Source organism: Schistocerca nitens, chromosome 4 (assembly GCF_023898315.1).
Source record: "Schistocerca nitens isolate TAMUIC-IGC-003100 chromosome 4, iqSchNite1.1, whole genome shotgun sequence".
NCBI classification, from domain to species: Eukaryota; Metazoa; Arthropoda; class Insecta; order Orthoptera; family Acrididae; genus Schistocerca; species Schistocerca nitens.
The window spans coordinates 696695132-696717034 of record NC_064617.1 but is presented as its reverse complement, the minus strand read 5'-3'; the positions used below and the strand labels follow the sequence as shown (position 1 = coordinate 696717034).

General features: G+C 38.1%; 1 protein-coding gene across 1 annotated transcript in view; it reads right to left on the bottom strand.

Moving 5' to 3' along the window:
- Window positions 1-21903, bottom strand: part of LOC126252010 (lipid droplet-regulating VLDL assembly factor AUP1-like) — a 110977-nt gene that overhangs the window by 38143 nt on the left and 50931 nt on the right. Inside the window, exons 6-7 of the mRNA XM_049952794.1 lie at window positions 20487-20607; window positions 5988-6147 (exon numbers count right to left, since the gene is read on the bottom strand). Coding sequence (XP_049808751.1) covers window positions 5988-6147; window positions 20487-20607 — 281 coding nt within the window. The remainder of the gene's footprint in view (window positions 1-5987; window positions 6148-20486; window positions 20608-21903) is intronic.

Sequence of the window (21903 nt, the reverse complement as noted above, 5' to 3'; positions counted from 1 at the left end):
GAGCTGGGTTATGTTGATCCTGTGGTGAAATAGTGTAGGTAGAAAACGATGTGAATAAAGGTTAGGTGGTTGTGTTGCCGCCAAAACACGTTAAAGGGTGGAGAAATTCGGGAAAATTTCGAAAAAACTACGTGAGGATGTATTAAAAGTAGTGGTATGGTGGTGGCAGATTATGGAAATGAGGCTAACAATTGTCTGGTGGAGAAATAATAACGTTAAAACCTGTGGGAAGCGGCTAAAAATGATCGGTGACGTGAAAAAACGGAAATCGAAATAAAGCAAAGTTATTAAAACTAGCCGAAAAGGTTGTTTAATAGCTGAAAGGAACTGTTTGTGAACTAGTAACGGTGGATTTTATAGCAGTAGCGGAAGAAAAAAATTTTGTTATGGTTTGGAAGTGGGTTACGTATTATTACGTATTGTTGAGTATATATCGGCGGGATAAAATTGTATAGTGGATTACGGTAAAAAGGAGAAGGTGAATACAAAGGGAAACTACTGGCAAAAACAGAAGGAGGAAATAAGACGACAGAAAAGACTTCGAAATGTAACAGTGACAATAACAAACGTCATTGTTGGGTTCAAATTAATGATATGAAAATAACAGAGGGAAACATTCCACGTGGAAAAAATATATCTAAAAAGAAAGATGATGAGACTTACCAAACAAAAGCGCTGGCAGGTCGATAGACACACAAACAAACACAAATATACACACAAAATTCAAGCTTTCGCAACAAACTGTTGCCTCATCAGGAAAGAGGGAAGGAGAGGGAAAGACGAAAGGATGTGGGTTTTAAGGGAGAGGGTAAGGAGTCATTCCAATCCCGGGAGCGGAAAGACTTACCTTAGGGGGAAAAAAGGACAGGTATACACTCGCACACACACACATATCCATCCACACATACAGACACAAGCAGACATATTTAAAGACAAAGAGTTTGGGCAGAGATGTCAGTCGAGGTGGAAGAGTAGAGGCAAAGAAGTTGTTGAGAGACAGGTGAGGTATGAGTGGCGGCAACTTGAAATTAGCGGAGATTGAGGCCTGGCGGATAACGAGAAGAGAGGATATACTGAAGGGCAAGTTCCCATCTCCGGAGTTCGGATAGGTTGGTGTTGGTGGGAAGTATCCAGATCCACCTACTCCAGTCCTGTAACCCGGAAGGTGTACACGATCAAAGGCAGAGCCACGTGTGAAAGCACCCACGTGATTTACCAACTGACCTGCCTACACTGTGATGCATTCTATGTGGGAATGACCAGCAACAAACTGTCCATTCGCATGAATGGACACAGGCAGACAGTGTTTGTTGGTAATGAGGATCACCCTGTGGCTAAACATGCCTTGGTGCACAGCCAGCACATCTTGGCACAGTGTTACACCGTCCGGGTTATCTGGATACTTCCCACCAACACCAACCTATCCGAACTCCGGAGATGGGAACTTGCCCTTCAGTATATCCTCTCTTCTCGTTATCCGCCAGGCCTCAATCTCCGCTAATTTCAAGTTGCCGCCACTCATACCTCACCTGTCTCTCAACAACTTCTTTGCCTCTACTCTTCCACCTCGACTGACATCTCTGCCCAAACTCTTTGTCTTTAAATATGTCTGCTTGTGTCTGTATGTGTGGATGGATATGTGTGTGTGTGCGAGTGTATACCTGTCCTTTTTTCCCCCTAAGGTAAGTCTTTCCGCTCCCGGGATTGGAATGACTCCTTACCCTCTCCCTTAAAACCCACATCCTTTCGTCTTTCCCTCTCCTTCCCTCTTTCCTGATGAGGCAACAGTTTGTTGCGAAAGCTTGAATTTTGTGTGTATATTTGTGTTTGTTTGTGTGTCTATCGACCTGCCAGCGCTTTTGTTTGGTAAGTCTCATCATCTTTCTTTTTAGATATATTTTTTCCACGTGGAATGTTTCCCTCTGTTATATTTATATATATATATATATATATATATATATATATATATATATATATATATATATATATAATTGGTTTGTTTCGTAAATATTATTTGTATTTCTACGCTGGGTCTTGCCTAGGGAAAACTGCTATCGAACGATTACATCGATAGGTCGTGTGAAGAATCAAAGTGTGTAGGATCTTTGGTAGTGTGAACTCTGCCGCGTGGAGCGCGGGCAGGGCAGTTGGAGTCTGGCTGGAGTAGCGAGTGGAGCAGGTGTGTGGTGTGGCGCTCCCGCGAGTTGCCGCGCTTTCGGGGTTTAGCAGCATGTAATTGCGCTCGACTTGCGATGATAGTTTCTGACATGGTGTCGCGGACGGGAAGCATTAGCTGGCGCACATCAAGAGCCCGTTTCGTCTGGTGACCGTGTTGAGAAGAACGCGCGCCAACATCCAGCTTCTGCAACAGCGACGTCCGACAATGAGTGACTGTCGCCACCTCCTCGATCGACGGCTTCAAACCTTCAATCAACTAACAAGGAAGACCAAAAGCACGTAAAGTTTCAGAACTGTATGGCAGACCTCAGCTTTTCACATTGTTCCATTTGCCTCGCAAAATTACAGCAACTTAGCATGAACCTTTGTTGCTCATTGTCCCAATTGCATTACCAAGCAGGGTCCCTTCCTTTTCCGAAATGAAACCGAGTGTCGTTGAAATTCAGACGCCAGCATTAAAGTACTATCATTGCATTTCATTACTTTAGTTTCAAAGTGCAGTTAAAGCATAGCTGGCTACAATAGTTAGATTACACAAGCACAAATTAAGAGTGCGAGTTTTGTTAGCATATTTTAGCTTACCTGTGACTGCAGCTCAGCTTGGTACGTACTAAATTTTATTATTGTTAATTATTCAGAATCATTTAATTCAAGTTCAAAGTTAAATATCTTGTTTCTAAATTGCGTAGAGTCAAGTTGCTTTTGAAATGATTGTTGGGGTAGTCCAAGACTAACCGTATTCTGCTGGATTTCAATGTGCTTCAGAAAGAAAGCTCACTATTAACTTCAGTCACTAAATTAACTTTCGATTTTCCGGTTTTATTAATTCTTTTGCTAAATTAAGTCAGAGTGTAGCGAAATTTATTACTTCTGACAAACTTTCAGTTTTCACACTACACGTGTCAACCTTCAGTTGCCACGCTTCTAGTGCTAATTATATGTGTAATAACCTTTCTTTTTCAGTTACTATAGTAATTGTCCTTAGGACTGGCGACCGTGATTTCCCCCAAATCTCAAATATCTAATTACCGCTAGTTAATTGTTGACGTAAACGGCCGCACATTTACTTTCTTTATTAACTTTACCCCTTTTCAAAATTAATTTCCACCAGTTTCATTTGCATTTTTCCTTTCATTTAGATGTAACCCTTTCCTCCCTCTTTACCGACAGATTAACTTCGGTGACGATTGCTTTCCCAAATTTCCCATTAGGTACACGCGGTTTCATTTTTCACTGTCATTAAGGTCGATAAGTGAGGGGGAGGTTACAAACTGTCTGCTAGACCTGCCTGATGTGAACTGACTGGGCACGGCCCGTGCTGCCCGAGTTGTTGTTGTTCCGCTGGCAGAGGGTGCGGCCGAATTCTCACGTGCCCTCTGGTGGACGGGACTTTACTTGCGGCAATTACTGTCCGTGACGTGCCGTGCCGATGTGCGCCTCCCGCGATCTTTCTGGTGGCTACTGCACTAACCATACACCTATATAGGGTTCCATCCTAGAGTTTGATGAATCCGAGTATCCTATTTTACAGACTTATGAAGTGCCAAGTTAATATAAAGAGGCACCATTTAAATTGTTTTCTTAACAATTGCAAAGTGTTATAGCAAAAGTTAGCTTACGTAAAATTCAATCAGAGTGTAGCCAAGTCACTAGAATCTGGTAAATGACTATACAGAGTTCAAAGAATAATAGCTTTTGAAAGTAAATCCCAGTAAGAAAGAGGTTTTCTTGAAGTGAAATGATCAGTATAAAGAGTGTGTGTATCTAAGTATTTAAGTTTTTTTACTATACAAACTTTGTTTACTCTGTATACCATTGTTTTGCACTCACCTTTCTTGTGTGCTTTTGGGTGACATGTTGTGGCAAGAATTGTGTTGTCGGAAGCTGTCTTTTTACTGTGTATCTTGAAGATGTGATTTTCTACACACAAAACTAGAAATTAGTGCTTTTAATTTTTGGGCATTCAGCTGTGACATTTACGAGTGTCTAATGACTTCCCCAGTTCAATGACAGACAAAAAAAATTCCTGGCTCTTTACATGGACCAATAATACAATCAAATTTATGATAAAATGAAAGTAGTTTTCTCCACAAACAACACACTACAAAAGAAAATAGTGCACACCTAAACAACAAAAAAGATATATTCTCAGCAGCCTAAGGGATTTTCAAAATGACACAAACAACTTGCACCTCAGCTATTACATACGACAAACTAGCAGGAACTTTCAAATTAGATGCACAGAACACATCAACTGCTACACACACAACTAGCAAATTCAGCAATAGCTACACACGCACACGACCTGGCCACCCATTCGAAAACGTAGAAGATGATGTTGAGAAGCTCCACCACTTCCAAAAATCACATACAATGGGTTTAATGGAGGAGCTGGAAATCCTTGTACACCACAAAAAGTAAGGTGGAAAAGTTCACAATGACAAACTATATAGCAACACAATTTTTTTTTCAGAAGTTTCTCCTTTACACAATAACTGTAGTAATTTCCATAAACATGTTGATTTCCTCATAGACTACTCAACATCTACAACAAAACTGAATATATTTATAACCAGTACTTTCAGAATGAATAATGGTAAAACAAATTTTGTAACTGAAAACTTCATGTAAATAATGCAGTCCAGAAAAATTAACAGCTCTGGCTGTATACAAACTCTTTGTGGAATCATAATGTCATAATCTCTCTGTAACATGTTTTGATTAAAAAACAAAAACAGTGTAAGTGATGATTTGCATGTGTGTGGTGATGTGTGTAATGGAGGAGGCACAATGCATTTAAGAAGACAGACAAAAATAATGTTTCTAACATTAGCATATAAAAACATCCCAAGATTTATTTTATCCAATTTTGCAATTGCTGAGTAACTTCAAAGAGAGAACTACAGTGCAAAAGGGGCAGAAAATTACACATGCAAACATCACAAAAAATATTTATGTAAACAAATGTGTTTCAAAATAAGAATAAGTTCTCAAAATGTTTTGAGCTACACATGAAAAAATAAGTAACTGACAGATTTTCATTATCTAAATCATAAATGACACAGTTGCAGGCTTTCCAAAAACATCGATTATGATGAACGAAATTAAGTTAAAACAAACAGTACGAAATGAAGATGCCAGACACATTTATAAGAAGAATTTTAAGGAAGTGCAACTCATCCATGAAAGAAGTAGCTTGCACACTTGTCTGACCAATTCTTGAGTACTGCTTGTCATTCTGGGAGCCTTACCAGGTAACCCGGTAGGATATGATTGGTCTATCATTGAGAGGTTTACTGTTGAAATGCCAAGACAGTATGTTCTGGGTAGAGTTGGACAACATGTTACTTCGTCCCACATACATATCACCAAACAACTGTGTCATTTATGATTTAGATGATGAAAATCTGTCAGTTACTTATTTTTTCATGTGTAGCACAAAACATTTTGAGAATCTATTCTTATTTTGAAACACATTTGTTTACACAAATATTTGTGATGTTTGCATGTGTAATTTTCAGGTCCACTGGGCCTGATCACGTAGTAGTAGTACTACTACTACTACTACTACTAGTAGTAGTAGTAGTAGTAGTAGTAGTAGTAGTAGTAGAGTTAATACAGAGGTTAACTGACAATGATTGTTCCTAAGTGTCATTCACAAATGAAACTGGGAAGAGGGGAGCAGCTAGTGGTACCAGAAGTATGCTCCGCCACACACCATTAGGTGGCCTGCAGCATATTATTTACATGTAGATGTGCAGTGAAGGATAGGTTTCAGTACTGAACAAAAATGTGAAACTTTTACTCACTGAGATCTCGCAGGATGGCCTCATGTGGCACACGGGGCAGAACCTCCGCAACCTGCCTTACCATCCTTTGAAGATCACTGCTCGTTCCCTGAGCCAAAGCTCTTCTGGCCGCAGCCACCTGTCGACGCAGTTCTGCAGCACGTCTCTTCGCCCACTCTGCCTGAAAGACACAAGAAAATGTTTATATGACTATCATGAATATTTACTTTACATATCCGGGTCAGCAACTATACTGCATATTTCCAATAATCAGCCACATGGCTGGCTTTGCCATTTGCTATAACGTTTACTATAACACAAATTTTTACCATTTTTGGGCATATCACTAGATGTTGATGACCTTGTATTGCAACACACTGACTGAAGTCATTCTCTTTATATTCACATTTTCTCAGGTTGGTATTGCACTGGGTGACACCAGTTCTTACTAGCAGTTAAGCACCTTCCATCTCGGAAACAGTTAAAGATTCCAGCAGTCAGTTGTTCTTTAGGCTTTATTAGTGTCTCATTAATAAAGTTTTGCCATTAATTTTCTTGCCGTAATTCCAGTGGCTCATCTTCAAGGGTTGATCATTTGCAATGGACTTCATCGAGACTTCAGTCAGCTGTGCTGTATTTGGTAGTCATAAAATGGGTGCCTGTGATCAGACAGTTTCCTCCTTTAAACTGTGACTTGCCTTCTGATTGTGGGTGACAATGCGGTAAATTTGTTGAATTGGCATTGGTTTTAGGCAGCCAAACACCATGGATTCTGTCTCATTAATTGCTATGTCGACATATTTTGCTGACAATGAGGTAAATTTGTTGAATTGGCATTGGTTTTAGGCAGCCAAACACCATGGATTCTGTCTCATTAATTGCTATGTCGACATATTTGGCATGTGCTGAGTTGTCCAGACAGGTATTGCATAATCTGCTGCAGAGAAACATTCTGAGAGAGCCAATGTTCTCAGAATTTTTGAATCTGAGGTCCCCTTTTCCTGCTGCTGGGTCTGGATGATGATATCCCTTGCACATACTTTTCCTTTAATGTTCTGACAGTGCTTCTCAAATGTCAGTCCTGTCAACTCAGACACTCAGACATTTCAGCTAATCATTATGGTTCAACTCCAGACCCTGCCACAGCACTTTCAATTGGCTATGTGCATCTTTGTTTCTAAGAAGGAAGGGCACACATTGAGTTTTACACAGACTTGGCTAAGAGAAATTCTCTCCATAGTAGTCAGGTATATCTTCAAGTGTCTGCAGCAGTTTTCCTTGCACTTCTGCAATAAATTTTCCTTGTGCAGCCACAATAGTATCAACTGTGTATACAAAAGTTTTGTCTCAATGTTTATAGGCTGATCAACTGTATTGAAATTACATAAAACTGGGTAGGCCATTCTTTTGCCTTCTCCATTGGCTATATCTCCCTGGTAGCATCACATAAAAACATCTATTCTTAATGAGACATTCCACTAATTTCATCAATAGGAAATACTCAGTCTTGTAATAAAACTTGATGAACAGCTGTTGTTGGTTGGCAGTATCACAGGCAGCCCAGAGGCCTTAGAAAGTGACTTTAGTTATCTGCTTCTGTATGAAGTCATCCTCTACATTTGGGTGAGATTGAATATTTGTCCACAACACAATTTATCAGGCATAAATCCTACTTGTTCTGGTATGATTTTGGTACCTATTGTGCCACAAATTCTGTCAAGAACCATTCTTTCAAATGCTTTGTAGACATGACATGGAAGTGACACAACCCTGAAGTTTTGTGGATCTATAGGTTCTTTCCCCAGTTTTAGCAGGGTTACTAATTTGGCTTTCCTCCAGAGTTTTGGAATGTGCATGACAGTGACAAAACTATTGATGAAATGTGCAATCCATTTTAGGGCTGCAGGTCCAAAATGCTTTATTTTTTCAGTGCAGGTATCATCCAAGCAAGTAGCCTAACTGACGAAAATATTTAAAACAAAGGAAGCAACTGCAAATTTTGAACTTGTTACTGACAAGAACTTTTGACACACTTCAAGAGCCACCAGTATGGATATTTTCTCCCTCTATAATGGATACATACTTGAAGTTCTATAAATAAGAAATTATCACCTTGGTGAAACTACATCCCACGTCACTTATCCAAAGAAAAGGCACCTTGCTTCAGTCAAAAAATGCTGCATATATGTTTGTTTGTTTGTTTGTTGGTTGTTTGTTGTTGTTGTTGTAGTCACCATCCTTAGTCCAAAGGCTGGTCTAATGTGGCTCTTGATGACTGTCCATCCTGTGCAAGACTCTTCATCTCTATATAATCACTGTAAGCTATGCTTGTTTGAAACTGTTTATAAGATTAATGGCAACTCTGCATACATTTCGGTAACACAAAAGCTACAATTTTTACCAGTCTTTTATGTGATATTCTAAGCTTGCTAGCATAAGCTTTACTGGAACTAAGGAGACATTTAATATTTATACTTTTATAACATTGCATCATTACAGTTCCAACTATAAATGAAAATTTATATGTTATATAAATGCTTTATGACCAGCCTATAATTGCCAATTCACATTTCAATAAATATATCTATGTCAAATTTGCTACTCCCTCTTATCATATAAGTGATAGCTTTCAATATCATTGTACAAAAAATGAAGGAGAAACAATTTCATTGGCTCTCTAACGACTGCATGTGCTGCTATTATACTGATTAATTCTTATTACTTTCTTATATTTTGTTTTTATTTTTTGTGTAGTGGAAAAAATAATACATAACATTTGTTATAACAATTTAGAGACCTAAAGCTTGTGCATCAGAAGTATGAAGTCAGAATACAGCTAAAATCAATGCACAATATCTGCAAACTTTGTCAAATCTTTTAAAGATGCAGCTTTGCATTTCAGTCTCAGCAAGCTGTTAATGTTTATAATGAAATAATGTTTGCCTCAAGAAAAAAATATTTAGAGACACTAAGATGGATAAAAATCACTAAATGATTGGAATATGCTACAACATTGGTAACAAATACTTCAATATAGGGTTCAGAAGCTGTCAATTTCTTCAAGCTATCAAGCTTCTTCTCTGATACAAAGGTTGTCCTTCATTAAACAGAGGAAAAAGAGAGTAACTCAGCAAACAGGCCCTAAAGATCAAGTAACACAAACCAGCCACCATGCCATCCTCTGTCATATGGCTGCAGTACGGTTGGGAACGGGATCAGCAAACCACTCTCTTGGCCACTGTCAGCTTTCAGGCCTTAGAGTCGCAATTTCTCATTCAAGGAGGTGGTCCTCAACAGGCCTAGCAAGGGTGAGTACATCCCAATGCAAGCCACCAAGGAAAAGTCTCTCACATTACCAGGAATTTAACCGGCTTTCACCTCATGACAGGCAGACACACTGACCATTTGGCTAATCAGTAAGGGTAACAAGAGGGGTTACCAACATGGAATTAGATTCCTTATTGATAACCTCTTTCATTAGTCTTACTGATGGATACCTGAAGTCACAACATTAAACATCCACATTCAGAATTGATATTAGGACAGTTCTGAAAGCTGGCTTTTGAAATAGAACTGGGTTTGTTTATAATTAACTTTTTTGCTAGGAGTCAAGATAAATATTTTACACAACACATTTTGGGAAATGACTCCCATTTTCAATCTGCTTTGTTTTGTTGACTTTACTGCAATAAATAAAAAAATGTGCAATTTTTAGTTACTCACAGGCTTTCACAAAAACATTTATAATGGACCAGATCAAATGAAATATAAATAAGAACAATGTATCAACAACACCACACAAAAATACAAAATACATGCAGCTGGAGGGATAAATGACATAATTTAGTGTTGAGAGCAGTTTCAGCCTTGGCATCACCAATGATGATTCTTACATGTAGCATCAACCAGAGCATACTAAACAACATTCAGAATAATCTCTTGGCCCATGATGTGTAGCCTGAAATTACTACCACCTACAATGAGTGAACAATGAAGAGTGCCAGATACAACTGACATCTGGCCCCAAAGAGTTACCTTTACTATAATGTTAGAATAACATTTTCTCCAACTGGTAAAACGCTTACAGACAAACTTTTGTGTGTGTGCGCTACATAAAATCATAATCATTAGACATGTCCCCCACTGAATTAGTCTGCACTAGAGGTAACTGCCCTTAAGAGTTGTGACAACATGTAGGCCACCTCAGAAGATGACATACCACACGTATATGCTTGATTGCAGGAATGTATTGTAGATTCAGGAGAGTATAGACGGATCTAAAATTCTTTCCACAGACAAACTTGTTCACTGATGAATGACACTGTAATTATGAATGTACTACCATTTTAACATACACCTAAAACTACATGTTTGTGGAATCATTCCATCTATATCCACACAATTACTCAGCAATTCACAATTAAGTGCCTGGTAGTGTGTTCATCAAACCACCTTCAAGCTCTTTCTCTAACATTCCACTCTCCAATGGCAGGCAGGAAAATCGAGCTCTTATATCTCTTATTTTATCACAAAATCAAACCATGGAAAATCCGGGATGGAATGTAACAATTTTATGAGAAGGAAAGTTCCTACTCACCATACAGCGGAGATGCCGAGTCACATATAGTCTTTTTGTTGTGCCTATCTGCGACTCAGCATCTTTGCTATATGGTGAGTAGCAACATTCCTTCTCATAATATTGTTATTTTATCTTGATAACTTCTCCCTAGGTAGGTGGGCACCAAAAGAATATTTTTGCAATTTGAGGAGAAAATTAGTAATTAAAATTTCATGAGAGGATCCTGCCGCAATGAAAAACGACTTTGTTTTAATGTTTGCCACCCCAACTCACAGATCGTGTCTGTGGCACTCTCTCCCATATTTCTCGAAAATACAAAATGAGCTGCCCTTCCTTGAATTTTTCCAAAGTGCTCCACCAGTCCCACCTGATGTAGATCCTACACCACACAGCAATACTACAGAAGAGGCCTGACAAGTGTGGTGTAAGCAGTCTCTTTAGTAGACCTGTTGCACTTTCTAAGTGTTCTGGCAATAAATCACAGTCTTTGGTTTGCTTTATCCATGATGATATCTATATGGTCTTTCCAATTTATGTTATTTGTAATTGTATTCACTATGTATTTAGCTGAATTTACAGCCTTTAGGTTTGTGTGATTTATTGCATAACTGAAATTTAACAGATTTGTTTTAATATTCATGTGGATGACTTCACACTTTTTGTTATTTGGAGTTAACTGCCACTTTTTGCACCATATAGATATCTTCTGTAAATCGTTTCGCAATTGGTATTGATCATATGATGACTTTACAAGATGGTAAATGACAGAATCATCTGCAAACACTCTGAGGGGGCTGCTCAGATTGTCTCCTATGCTGTTTATGTAGATTAGGAACAGCAGAGGGCCTATAACACTTCCTTGGGGAACATCAGATATAACTCCTGTTTTACTCAATACTTTCCATCAATTACTACAACTGAGAAGTTTTTGACAGGAACTTACGAATCCAGTCACACAACTGCGGCAATACTCCATAAACACACAATTTGATTGGAAGACACTCGTGAGGGACGATGTCGAAAGCCTTCTGGAAATCTTAAAAATATGGAATTGATTTGACAACCCCCATAAATACTCATTACTTCATAAGAGCAGCTAGCTCGCTGCACCTCACAATAATGATATTTTCTGAATCCATTCTGATTATTTGTCACTAAATTGTTTTCTTCACGATAATTCATGATGCTTGAGTACAGCATATGTTTCAAAACCGTACTGCGAATCAACATTAGTGATAAGGATCTATAATTCAGTGGATTACTCCTATTTCCTTTCTTAGGTATTGGTGTGACCTGTGTAACTTTCCACTCTTTAGGTAGGGAACTTTCAATAAGCTAGTGCCTGTATATGATTGTTAAGTATGGAACTATTGCATCAACATACTCTGAAAGGAACCTAACTAGTATACAATCTGGTCCAGGAGACTTGCTTTTATTAAGTAATTTCACTCCACCGAGGATACCTACTTCTAAGTTACTCATGTTGGTAGCTGTTCTTGACTCATTCTGGAATATTTGCTTCTTCTTTTTCTTCTTTGGTGAAAGAGGTTTGCTTTAGTAGTGCTGTCATTGGTGACATCAGCATTTTTATCACACAGTGAAGGTATTTATTGAGTCTTGCTGCTGGTGTAGTTTACATGTAACCAGAATCTTAGTTTACATGTAACCAGAATCTCTCTGGGTTTTCTGCCAGATTTCGAGACAAAGTTCTGATGTGGAAACTATTCAAAGCATCTTGCACTGATATTCACACTAAATTCCAAGCTTCCGTAAAACATTGCCAATCTTGGTGATTTTGCATTGTTCAAAAGCTTGTATGCTTTCTTCGGTGCTTCTGCAGCAGTGTTCTGATAAATTTCATGCACCATGGGGTTTCAGTACAATGGCTTACTAATTTATGTGGTATGTGTACCTCTCAATTGCTGTTGACACTATTTCTTTGAATCCAAATCACATCTGGTCTATGTTTACACAGATGGGAAGAAGTGAAAACTGTCTCTTAGAATGGTGTTAAGTGAATTTTTATCTGCTTTTTTAAATAGATGTACTTTTTGTTTACTTTTGATGGGTTTGGATGTTATGGTATTCAGTCTTGCTGCAACAGCCTGGTGGCCACTAATCCCTGAATCCATCACGGTGCACACTATTTGCTCTTATTTGTCGCTGAGAGGTCAAGTATGTTTTCACTACCATTTACACTTAAAGTGGGCTTTTGAACTAACTTTTCAAAATAATTTTCTGAGAAAGCTTTCGGTAAAATTTTGGATTACGTTTTATGCCTAGTCCAGCTTTATACATATATTTTTCCCGACATATCAAGGGTAGATTGATGTGGCCACCAACTATAATTGTGTGAGTGGGTACCCATTCGAAAAAAGACAAGTTTTCTTTGAACTGTTCAGCAACTGCACCTGGATGAGGGGGGTCAGTGAAATAAACCAACTACTAATTTAGTCTGGTTGTCATGTATAACCTCAACCCTTTCAAACTCACAGGGTCTAAATACTTCAATTTCACCACAAGGTAAACTACTTCTGATGACAATAAATGCTTCACCACGAATTGTATTTAATCTATCCTTTCTGAACACAATTAGGTCTTCTGTAAAAATTTCGACTGAACTTATTTCTAGCTTTAGCCAGTTTTCTGTACCTGCAATGATTCCAGCTTCAGTGCTTTCTGTTAACACTAGGAGCTCTGCTTCTTTCCCAGTTCAGCTACGGCAATTTACAACTACAATACAGATTGCTGCTCTGCATATCGTCCTGCACTTGTGTTGAGCCTTTTAGACAAATAATCCTGAGTTAATAACGAGCATCAAAACAGATACAGGGTTGTCATAGTGATATTGAATATCGTAAGCCCCAAATCCTCCAAAAATAAATGAAAAATACACCTATTCAAAAAAGCAGATAAAAATTCAGTTGACACCTTCCTGAGAGACAATCTCCACTTCTTCCTAATTAATAATATAAGCGAAGACCAGATGTGGCTTGAATTCAAAGAAGTAGTATTAGCAGCAAATGAGAGATTGATACCAAATAAATTAACAAACGATGGAGATGATCCTCCTTGGTACACAAAACAAGTCAGAACACTGTTGCAGAAACAACAAAACAAACATGCCAAATTAAAACAGACACAAAATCACTAAGATTGGCAATCTTTCACAGAAGCTTGAAATGTAGAACGGGCTTCAATACGAGATGCTTATAACAATTTCCACGATGAAACTTTGCCTCAAAATCTGGCAGAAAATACAAAGAGATTCTGGTTGTATGTGATGTACGTTACCGGCAAGAAACAATCAATGCCTTCTCTGCACAATAGCAATGGAGATACTATCGAATACAGTGCTGCCAAAGCAGAGTTACTAAACACAGCCTCCCAAAATGCCTTCACAAAAGAAGGCAAAGTTAATATTCCCGAATTAAAATCAAGAACAGCTGCCAACATGAGTAACGTACAAGTAAATATCCTTGGAGTAGTGAAGCAACTTAAATCACTTAATAAAAGCAAGGCTTCTGGTCCAGACTGTACACCAATTAGGTTCCTTTCAGAGCATGGTGATGCATTAGTTCTGGACTTAATCATATACAACCATTCGCTTGACGAAAGATCCATACCCAAAGACTGGAAAACTGCACAGGTCAAACCAATATTCAAGAAAAAGTAGTAGGAGTAATCCACTTCATTACAGGCCCATATCATTAACGTCAATATGCAGCAGGATTTTGGAACATATAGTGTGTTCGAACATTATGAATTGCCTAGCTCCTTATTCGCATGAAGTGTTGAGTGCTACTGACAAGGGATTTCAGATCGATTCCATATTTATGATTTCAGGAAGGCTTTTGACACTGTACCACACAAGCAGCTTGTAGTGAAATTGCTTGCTAATGGAATATCGTCTCAGTTACGTGACTGGATTTGTGATTTCCTGTCAGAGAAGTCACAGTTCGTAGTAATTGACGGAGCATCATTGAGTTAAACAAAGGTGATTTCTCGTGTTCCCCAAGGTAGTGTTATAGGCCATCTGCTGTTCCTTATATATATATAAATGATTTGGGAGACAATCTGAGCAGCCATCTTAGGTTGTTTGCAGATGACACTGTTGTTTATCAACTAATAAAGTCAACAGAAGATAAAAAAAAATTGCAAAACAGTTCAGAAAAGATACCTGAATGGTGCGAAAATTTGCAGTTGACCCTAAATAACGAAGTGTGAGGTCATCCACATGAGTGCTAAAAGGAATTCATTTAACTTCGGTAACATGATAAATCAGTCAAATCTAAAGACTGTAAATTCAACTAAATACCTAGAAATTATAATTATGAACAACTTAAGCTGGAAGGAACACACAGAAAATGTTGTGGGGAAGGCTAACCAAAGACTGCGTTTTATTGGCAGGACACTTAGAAAATGTAACAGGTCTACTAAGGAGACTGCCTACACCACACTTGTCCGTCCTCTTTTAGAGTATTGCTGCGCGGTGTGGGATCCTTACCACAGAGGACTGACAGAGTACACCAAAAAAGTTCAAAGGAGGGCACCACATTTTGTATGATTGTGAAATATTGGAGAGAGTGTCACTGAAATTATCCAGGATTTGGGCTGGACATCAATAAAAGAAAGGCATTTTACCTTGTGATGGAATCTTCTCATGAAATTCCAATCACCAACTTTCTCCTCCGAATGCAAAAATATTTTGTTGACACTGACTTACATAGGGAGAAATGATCACCACGATAAAAAAAGAGAAATCAGAGCTCGTATGGAAAGATATAGGTGTTTGTTCTTTCCACAAACTATACAAGATTGGAATAATAGAGAACTGTGAAGGTGGTTCGATGAGCCCTCTGTCTGACACTTAAATGTGATTTGCAGAGTATCCATGTAGATGTAGATAGATGTAGATGTAGACTGATAACATATCTGTAGTTTCCCCAAGACGCTTTAACCTAAAAAGCCACCCAGTCCTCTCCACACAGCCTCTGCTACCCACGTAGCTGCTTCCTGTGTGTACATCTTTAATTATATGAAGTCTACACTGATAGGATATTCATGCTTCAGAAGAGGGCAGTTAGAATAATTGCTAATAACAGCAAATGCCAATTCTGTAAGGATTACTTCATCAAGTATAATTTACTGACTGTGTGCTCATTGTATGTTCGTTAGACAATTATGACTGTAAAAGAGGATGAAGAAATAAGCGTAATGAAGTGAGACGTTCATAACTAAAATACGTGAACTTGGTGCGATTACCATAGGATGCTGAGTAACAAGAGAGCTGTAGATCACAGTGTACTTGTAGCTGGAAGACAATTCTGTAACATTTAGTTTTTACAGATACATCATATAGATGAGGACGCAGGTGTGTGGCTGATCAGTAACTTGTAGAAAAAGGACACCAACAGCTGTAGTTCTTCCTAAAATGAAGTGTCAAAACTAGTTGCTTAAATAATAAAAGGAAGAGTTACAGCTGTCGGTATCCTTTTACTACAAGAATTCTATAACTGGTTGCCAAATAATATAAGGCAAATTTATGGAAATCTTTTTAATGACAATCTGAAACAGTTGCTAAAACAACATTTATAACCAAAGATTTCTGATCACTTATCAGTATTATTACATTTATAGATATTTTGTTACATTAGTGGTGATAACTGTTTATATAATTGTATATAATGTGCTACTTACATGTATTTGTTATATGTATAGCATGGTAACGTAAATGTACAAAAATAATGTTCAAGACTGAAATTATTACAGTGGAATCCCTATTTTACATTTTTGTCAGGTCCGGACTTAAAAAACTGTAAAACTGAGAAAAATGCAGAATCAAAGGAGATGTTAAAACCCCCAAAATACGAGCAAAAACAAATGCATAAAATCTGTCTCAATGATGAGAATTAAAAGTACAATAAAATGCTTATACAATAATCTGTGGTAAAATCACAGATTTGCAACAGCAAACAAAAACCTCTTTTTACTGAAATTGGTATCTGGGTACAAAGTAACCGAGCTATTTTACGATGTGCTACGACAACCAATTATACCTCAAACCACGCTTCTTTGAGACATCTTTCCTTCATGTTCGATCAGGAAAAAGCAAAAATTGATGAAAGTGGTGAATTAAACTAAAAATTGTGACATACAGTGAAAGGCATCAGAATTTAACACACGGTGGTGTGTGTTTTCCTTCTGTAGCCAATGGCAGTTTAATTGGGCCAAGTAGACTTCAGCTATGCCAGCACTTTCGTTCGGTAAGTCGCATCATCTTTGTTTTTATATATATTCTTTGTCTTTAAATATGTCTGCTTGTGTCTGTATATGTGTGGATGGATATATATATGTATGTGTGTGGGGGGGGGAGGAGGGGGGGGGAGGAGGGGGGGGAGGAGGGGGGAGAGGGGAGGGGGGAGGGGGGAGGGGAGGAGCGGGGCGCGCGTGCGCACGAGTGTATACCCGTCCTTTTTTCCCCCTAAGGTAAGTCTTTCCGCTCCCGGAATTGGAATGACTCCTTACCATCTCCCTTAAAACCCACATCCTTTCGTCTTTCCCTCTCCTTAACTCTTTCCTGATGAGGCAACAGTTTGTTGTGAAAGCTTGAATTTTGTGTGTATATTTGTGTTTGTTTGTGTGTCTGTCGACCTGCCAGCACCTTCATTTGGTAAGTCACATCATCTTTGTTTTTAGATATATATATATAAAAAGATGATGTGACTTACCGAACGAAAGCGCTGGCAGGTCGATAGACACACAAACAAACATACACACAAAATTCAAGCTTTCGCAACAAACTGTTGCCTCATCACGAACGAGGGAAGGAGAGGGAAAGACGAAACACACACACACACACACACACACACACACACACACACACACACACACACGCCTATCCATCCACACATATACAGACACAAGCAGACATATTTAAAGACTTTCCGCTCCCGGGATTGGAATGACTCCTTACCCTCTCTCTTAAAACCCACATCCTTTCGTCTTTCCCTCTCCTTCCCTCTTTCCTGATGAGGCAACAGTTTGTTGCGAAAGCTTGAATTTTGTGTGTATGTTTGTGTGTCTATCGACCTGCCAGCGCTTTCGTTTGGTAAGTCACATCATCTTTGTTTATATTGAGGGAAACATTCCACGTAGGAAAAATATGATGTCTGCTTGTGTCTGTATATGTGTGGATGGATATGTGTGTGTGTGTGCGCGAGTGTATACCCGTCCTTTTTTCCCCCTAAGGTAAGTCTTTCCGCTCCCGGGATTGGAATGACTCCTTACCCTCTCCCTTAAAACCCACATCCTTTCGTCTTTCCCTCTCCTTCCCTCTTTCCTGATGAGGCAACAGTTTGTTGCGAAAGCTTGAATTTTGTGTGTATGTTTGTGTTTGCTTGTGTGTCTGTCGACCTGCCAGCACTTTCATTTGGTAAGTCACATCATCTTTGTTTTTAGATATATTTTTCCTACGTGGAATGTTTCCCATAAGCTTGAAACATGTTTTTGAAACATGGAAACATCGTTCAAAACATGGAAACATCTATCCCTAGCTAGTATAGATCAAAGGAATCAATGTTTCAGAACAACTACTGCAATCACCTCTCCACAATGCAAGTGTACATTTATATATCGCACTGTGTCATCTGTTGTATAGAGTTGTTTTCCCTTGCTGTATTAAGTTTTCCTGGGGGAAGAAAAATTGCAGTGGACGAGGCAGCAGACTGTCTACTTTTTACCATTGAACCAAGCTGACGGGCTGTTTGTGAAATATATGAAGCAAGTAGTACAAGAACAGCAATAAAACAAGACACTCTGTAGAACACTGCTGCTTCATTTGGTAGAATACTGAGAAAACAAAATAAGGTCATTTGTCATATCTTGCTTCAAAACACGAAATAAGTACACAAGGCTCTGGAATGAATCACCTACTGACAAAACACTAAGACTAACAGTATATCTGGTTGAACTTGCTTTCCTTAAATTTCTATCTTTTTTTAAGAAAATGTGAAACCAAATTCAAAATCATTAGATGATATCCACGTGAAATTACAGAAACTGAAGCTGTCTTCCATATACAGTTCCTATATGTAGCAAGTTTTTCCCCACCAGTTGTTTTATAGTATGTTTTCCATCACCAAAGTCACAGATTATATGCAAACCAACAAATCTATTTCTTACAATAACTAATACAATATTATCAACCAGTACCAACTACTGTACAAACTCTACAACAAACTAATATAGTAATTTCAATACCAATTACAAAATTCTTTGATAAATGCAACCTTATTCTGTAAAACTACGAAACAATGAGATATGCTAATGGGTTTCAGATCACAAGCCACATAAATAAACACATAACAAACAAATGAGGACAACATCTTTCATTGTGTTTGCATGAACCTTCGAATATTAAAGAAGGAAATAATGTTTCCAATACAAACATGTTTCCAGTGGCATTGTGAACGCAACTTCAAACCACTTTTTGCAGTTGTGACGTGACTATTGGGCTTTTGACTGTCAACTTTTGCAAATGCTCGTGAACAACCCCTGCATGAACTTTGTGTATTTCAATCATTCATTTCTTTCATAGTGTGTGATATAGGCGCAGTATGCCATTTCAAAGCAATGGTATATTGAAAGTATATCACAAATACCTCACACTTATTATTAAAAGTCAATTAATAAAGAATTAATGATGTAATGCTTCAAGAGATTTTATGGTAATTAATGCACAAAATTAAATTCTGACGAAAAATCTGTACTGTAATGAATAACATCATGATTAGATGACTTGAGAGGTTATAGATTTGTAACTCAGTGCATGACAATATCTTTTGTCAACTTAGCATTGTTATCACATTCACTGCTTTCGTAATACAGTAGGTTCTGCAATATACAATGTTGTTAAACATTACTGTTTGGTTAGAGAAAGAAGGATGAAATAAATATTTATCTGTTTATTTATGAATATGTGGTGATTTCAGAGTATGTGGTTAGGAAGGAACATAAAGAGAACAGCTTAAATTGCTGGAAGTGAAATGATGAGCCATATTCTTCCTTGTCACAAATATTTTGCACAAACGTATTCCCCTGAAGAGTGGTGGCTACAACTGAGATTCTCCTGTCACTAAAACACTGATAAAAAACAACTTGTAATGATTGGAAGATCATTCCTTGTCACCTTCACAGTGCCACCATGTTATGATAACACCAGTTCCTGCAAAAAATAGTGTGAAATGTACTCAACCCCTCATCATTGCACAGTGAAGCTACATGTTGCAAGTTGCGTTAGCAATAACAATAGTGGATTACGTCAGCATTTTCTCTCTCATGTCTCCCCTCTCTACAACAGCCTAAAATATTCCCTTAACTCTGCCAGCACCCATGGTGCAAGTCATCTGTCTGTTGTGCCACTTACAACTCATTTTGTCATATAAAATGTCAGTAGGAAGAAAACAGGACGAAGTCAAGTGAGACATCAAGTAAGAACTGAGAATCGAGTAATTGCTACTAACAAGGAACATAAAAATGGAATTTTTAGCATTTATCTCACGGGTTTTTCACAGTGGCTTTGAATTTATGATATAGAATTGCAAAAAACGTAAAATCAGAGAATGTCTATTCGAAGTTCTACTGCATGTACAAATAAAGATTTTTTATCATCATCATCATCATCATCATCATCTCTTTATTATATTTCCCTTCACCATAAATATTTACTTATCTTTATTTCTAGTATGTTACAAGTTCATGAAATACTAATATTTCACAAGACAATTTTGTGAAATATCAAGAGAATGTCAACAACTATGTAGGTTCACTTCAGAACAAAACTTTTATGTAATCTCTAAAGCACATAAATTAGTTTGATTTTTCTGATGGATGATTTTAGTATTCATTTACAATCACAACCAACACAGGCAAACATTTACCTTATCTGCTGCAGTGCAAGTTGTGGCTGAAAGACCTAGTGCAGCTGCAATTTCAGTCTGCAAGCGCTTTGCAAAGGCAGAGTCGTCCTCATCCTCTTCACGCCTCATCACAGGAAGAAATCTGAATAAGATATACAGTTCATCACCTAATATGACAATTACATAATTACCAAGTGATTTTCTGAATGGAAGAAATTTGCACAGAAGTGTGAATAGCTACTATCAAAGGTCATCACTCATGTGGCAAGTGTTATTTAGATTTTAAAAATTTCCAGCTCTATACATCAGTTATTCATGCAACTAATGTTTCCATATGCAATCTGCTTAATGCCAAACAACATACGGTGATACTATAAAACCACTAACACTAAAGTGGGACATTGATGCTTTTCTTTTTATATCTTTGATTAAAACAATCCTTACACTAGCAGTCAGTACGCATAGAGGGGCACTGGTCTTCCTCATGCAGAACCACTATTTTCTCAGCTGTCCCATTATTTCTATCTGGACATTCCTTCACTACCACCTTTATCAATCAGTATTTCAGAATGATCATAGTGCAATATCAAGTGTGTGTGCAAGTGCGAATATGTGTGCACACATTTGCCTATGTATTTTGCACCAGAATTTGTCATTATCACAATAAAATGAAATCAGCACATTGATGATCTGATTCAAAAACTCCTGTTTGGCCTGTGTTCCACTTAAAACCTTTGTCACTGTGTTGTCCAGCAAGCAGAAATTCAAAGCTGGCATATATTATAGACAAATACTGTCAAGCATTCAAAGAAAAATGTATGAAACATTTGTTCTGCAAATGTTTTGTAAATGTAAAGTCATGCAGGGCTCTCTTTAAGAACATTAACATTATAACAATACTGTGTCTTTATGATCATAAAGGCATTTATGGGTAACAGTTCCCAATGAAATATGAAGCAGATAACTATAACACCATTTACACACAGACTTTGTATCCTGTTTTCAGCTGCATGGAGGATGTATACACTCAAGTGCAAATGCATTTAAGGAGGTGGCAGCAGATGTAACACAAGAGTCACTAACACACCAGGAATAAAAAATTAAAGAAAAAACCTTAGCAGTGATTCCTTGTGGACATCTTAATATCCGGAGCCTGTGATCATATACGCTACTTTTGTGGTGGTGGTGGTGGTGGTGGTGGTGGTTAGTGTTTAACGTCCCGTCGACAACGAGGTCATTAGAGATGGAGCGCAAGCTCGGGTTAGGGAAGGATTGGGAAGGAAATCGGCCGTGCCCTTTCAAAGGAACCATCCCGGCATTTGCCTGAACCGATTTAGGGAAATCACGGAAAACCTAAATCAGGATGGCCGGAGACAGGATTGAACCGTCGTCCTCCCGAATGCGAGTCCAGTGTGCTAACCACTGCGCCACCTCGCTC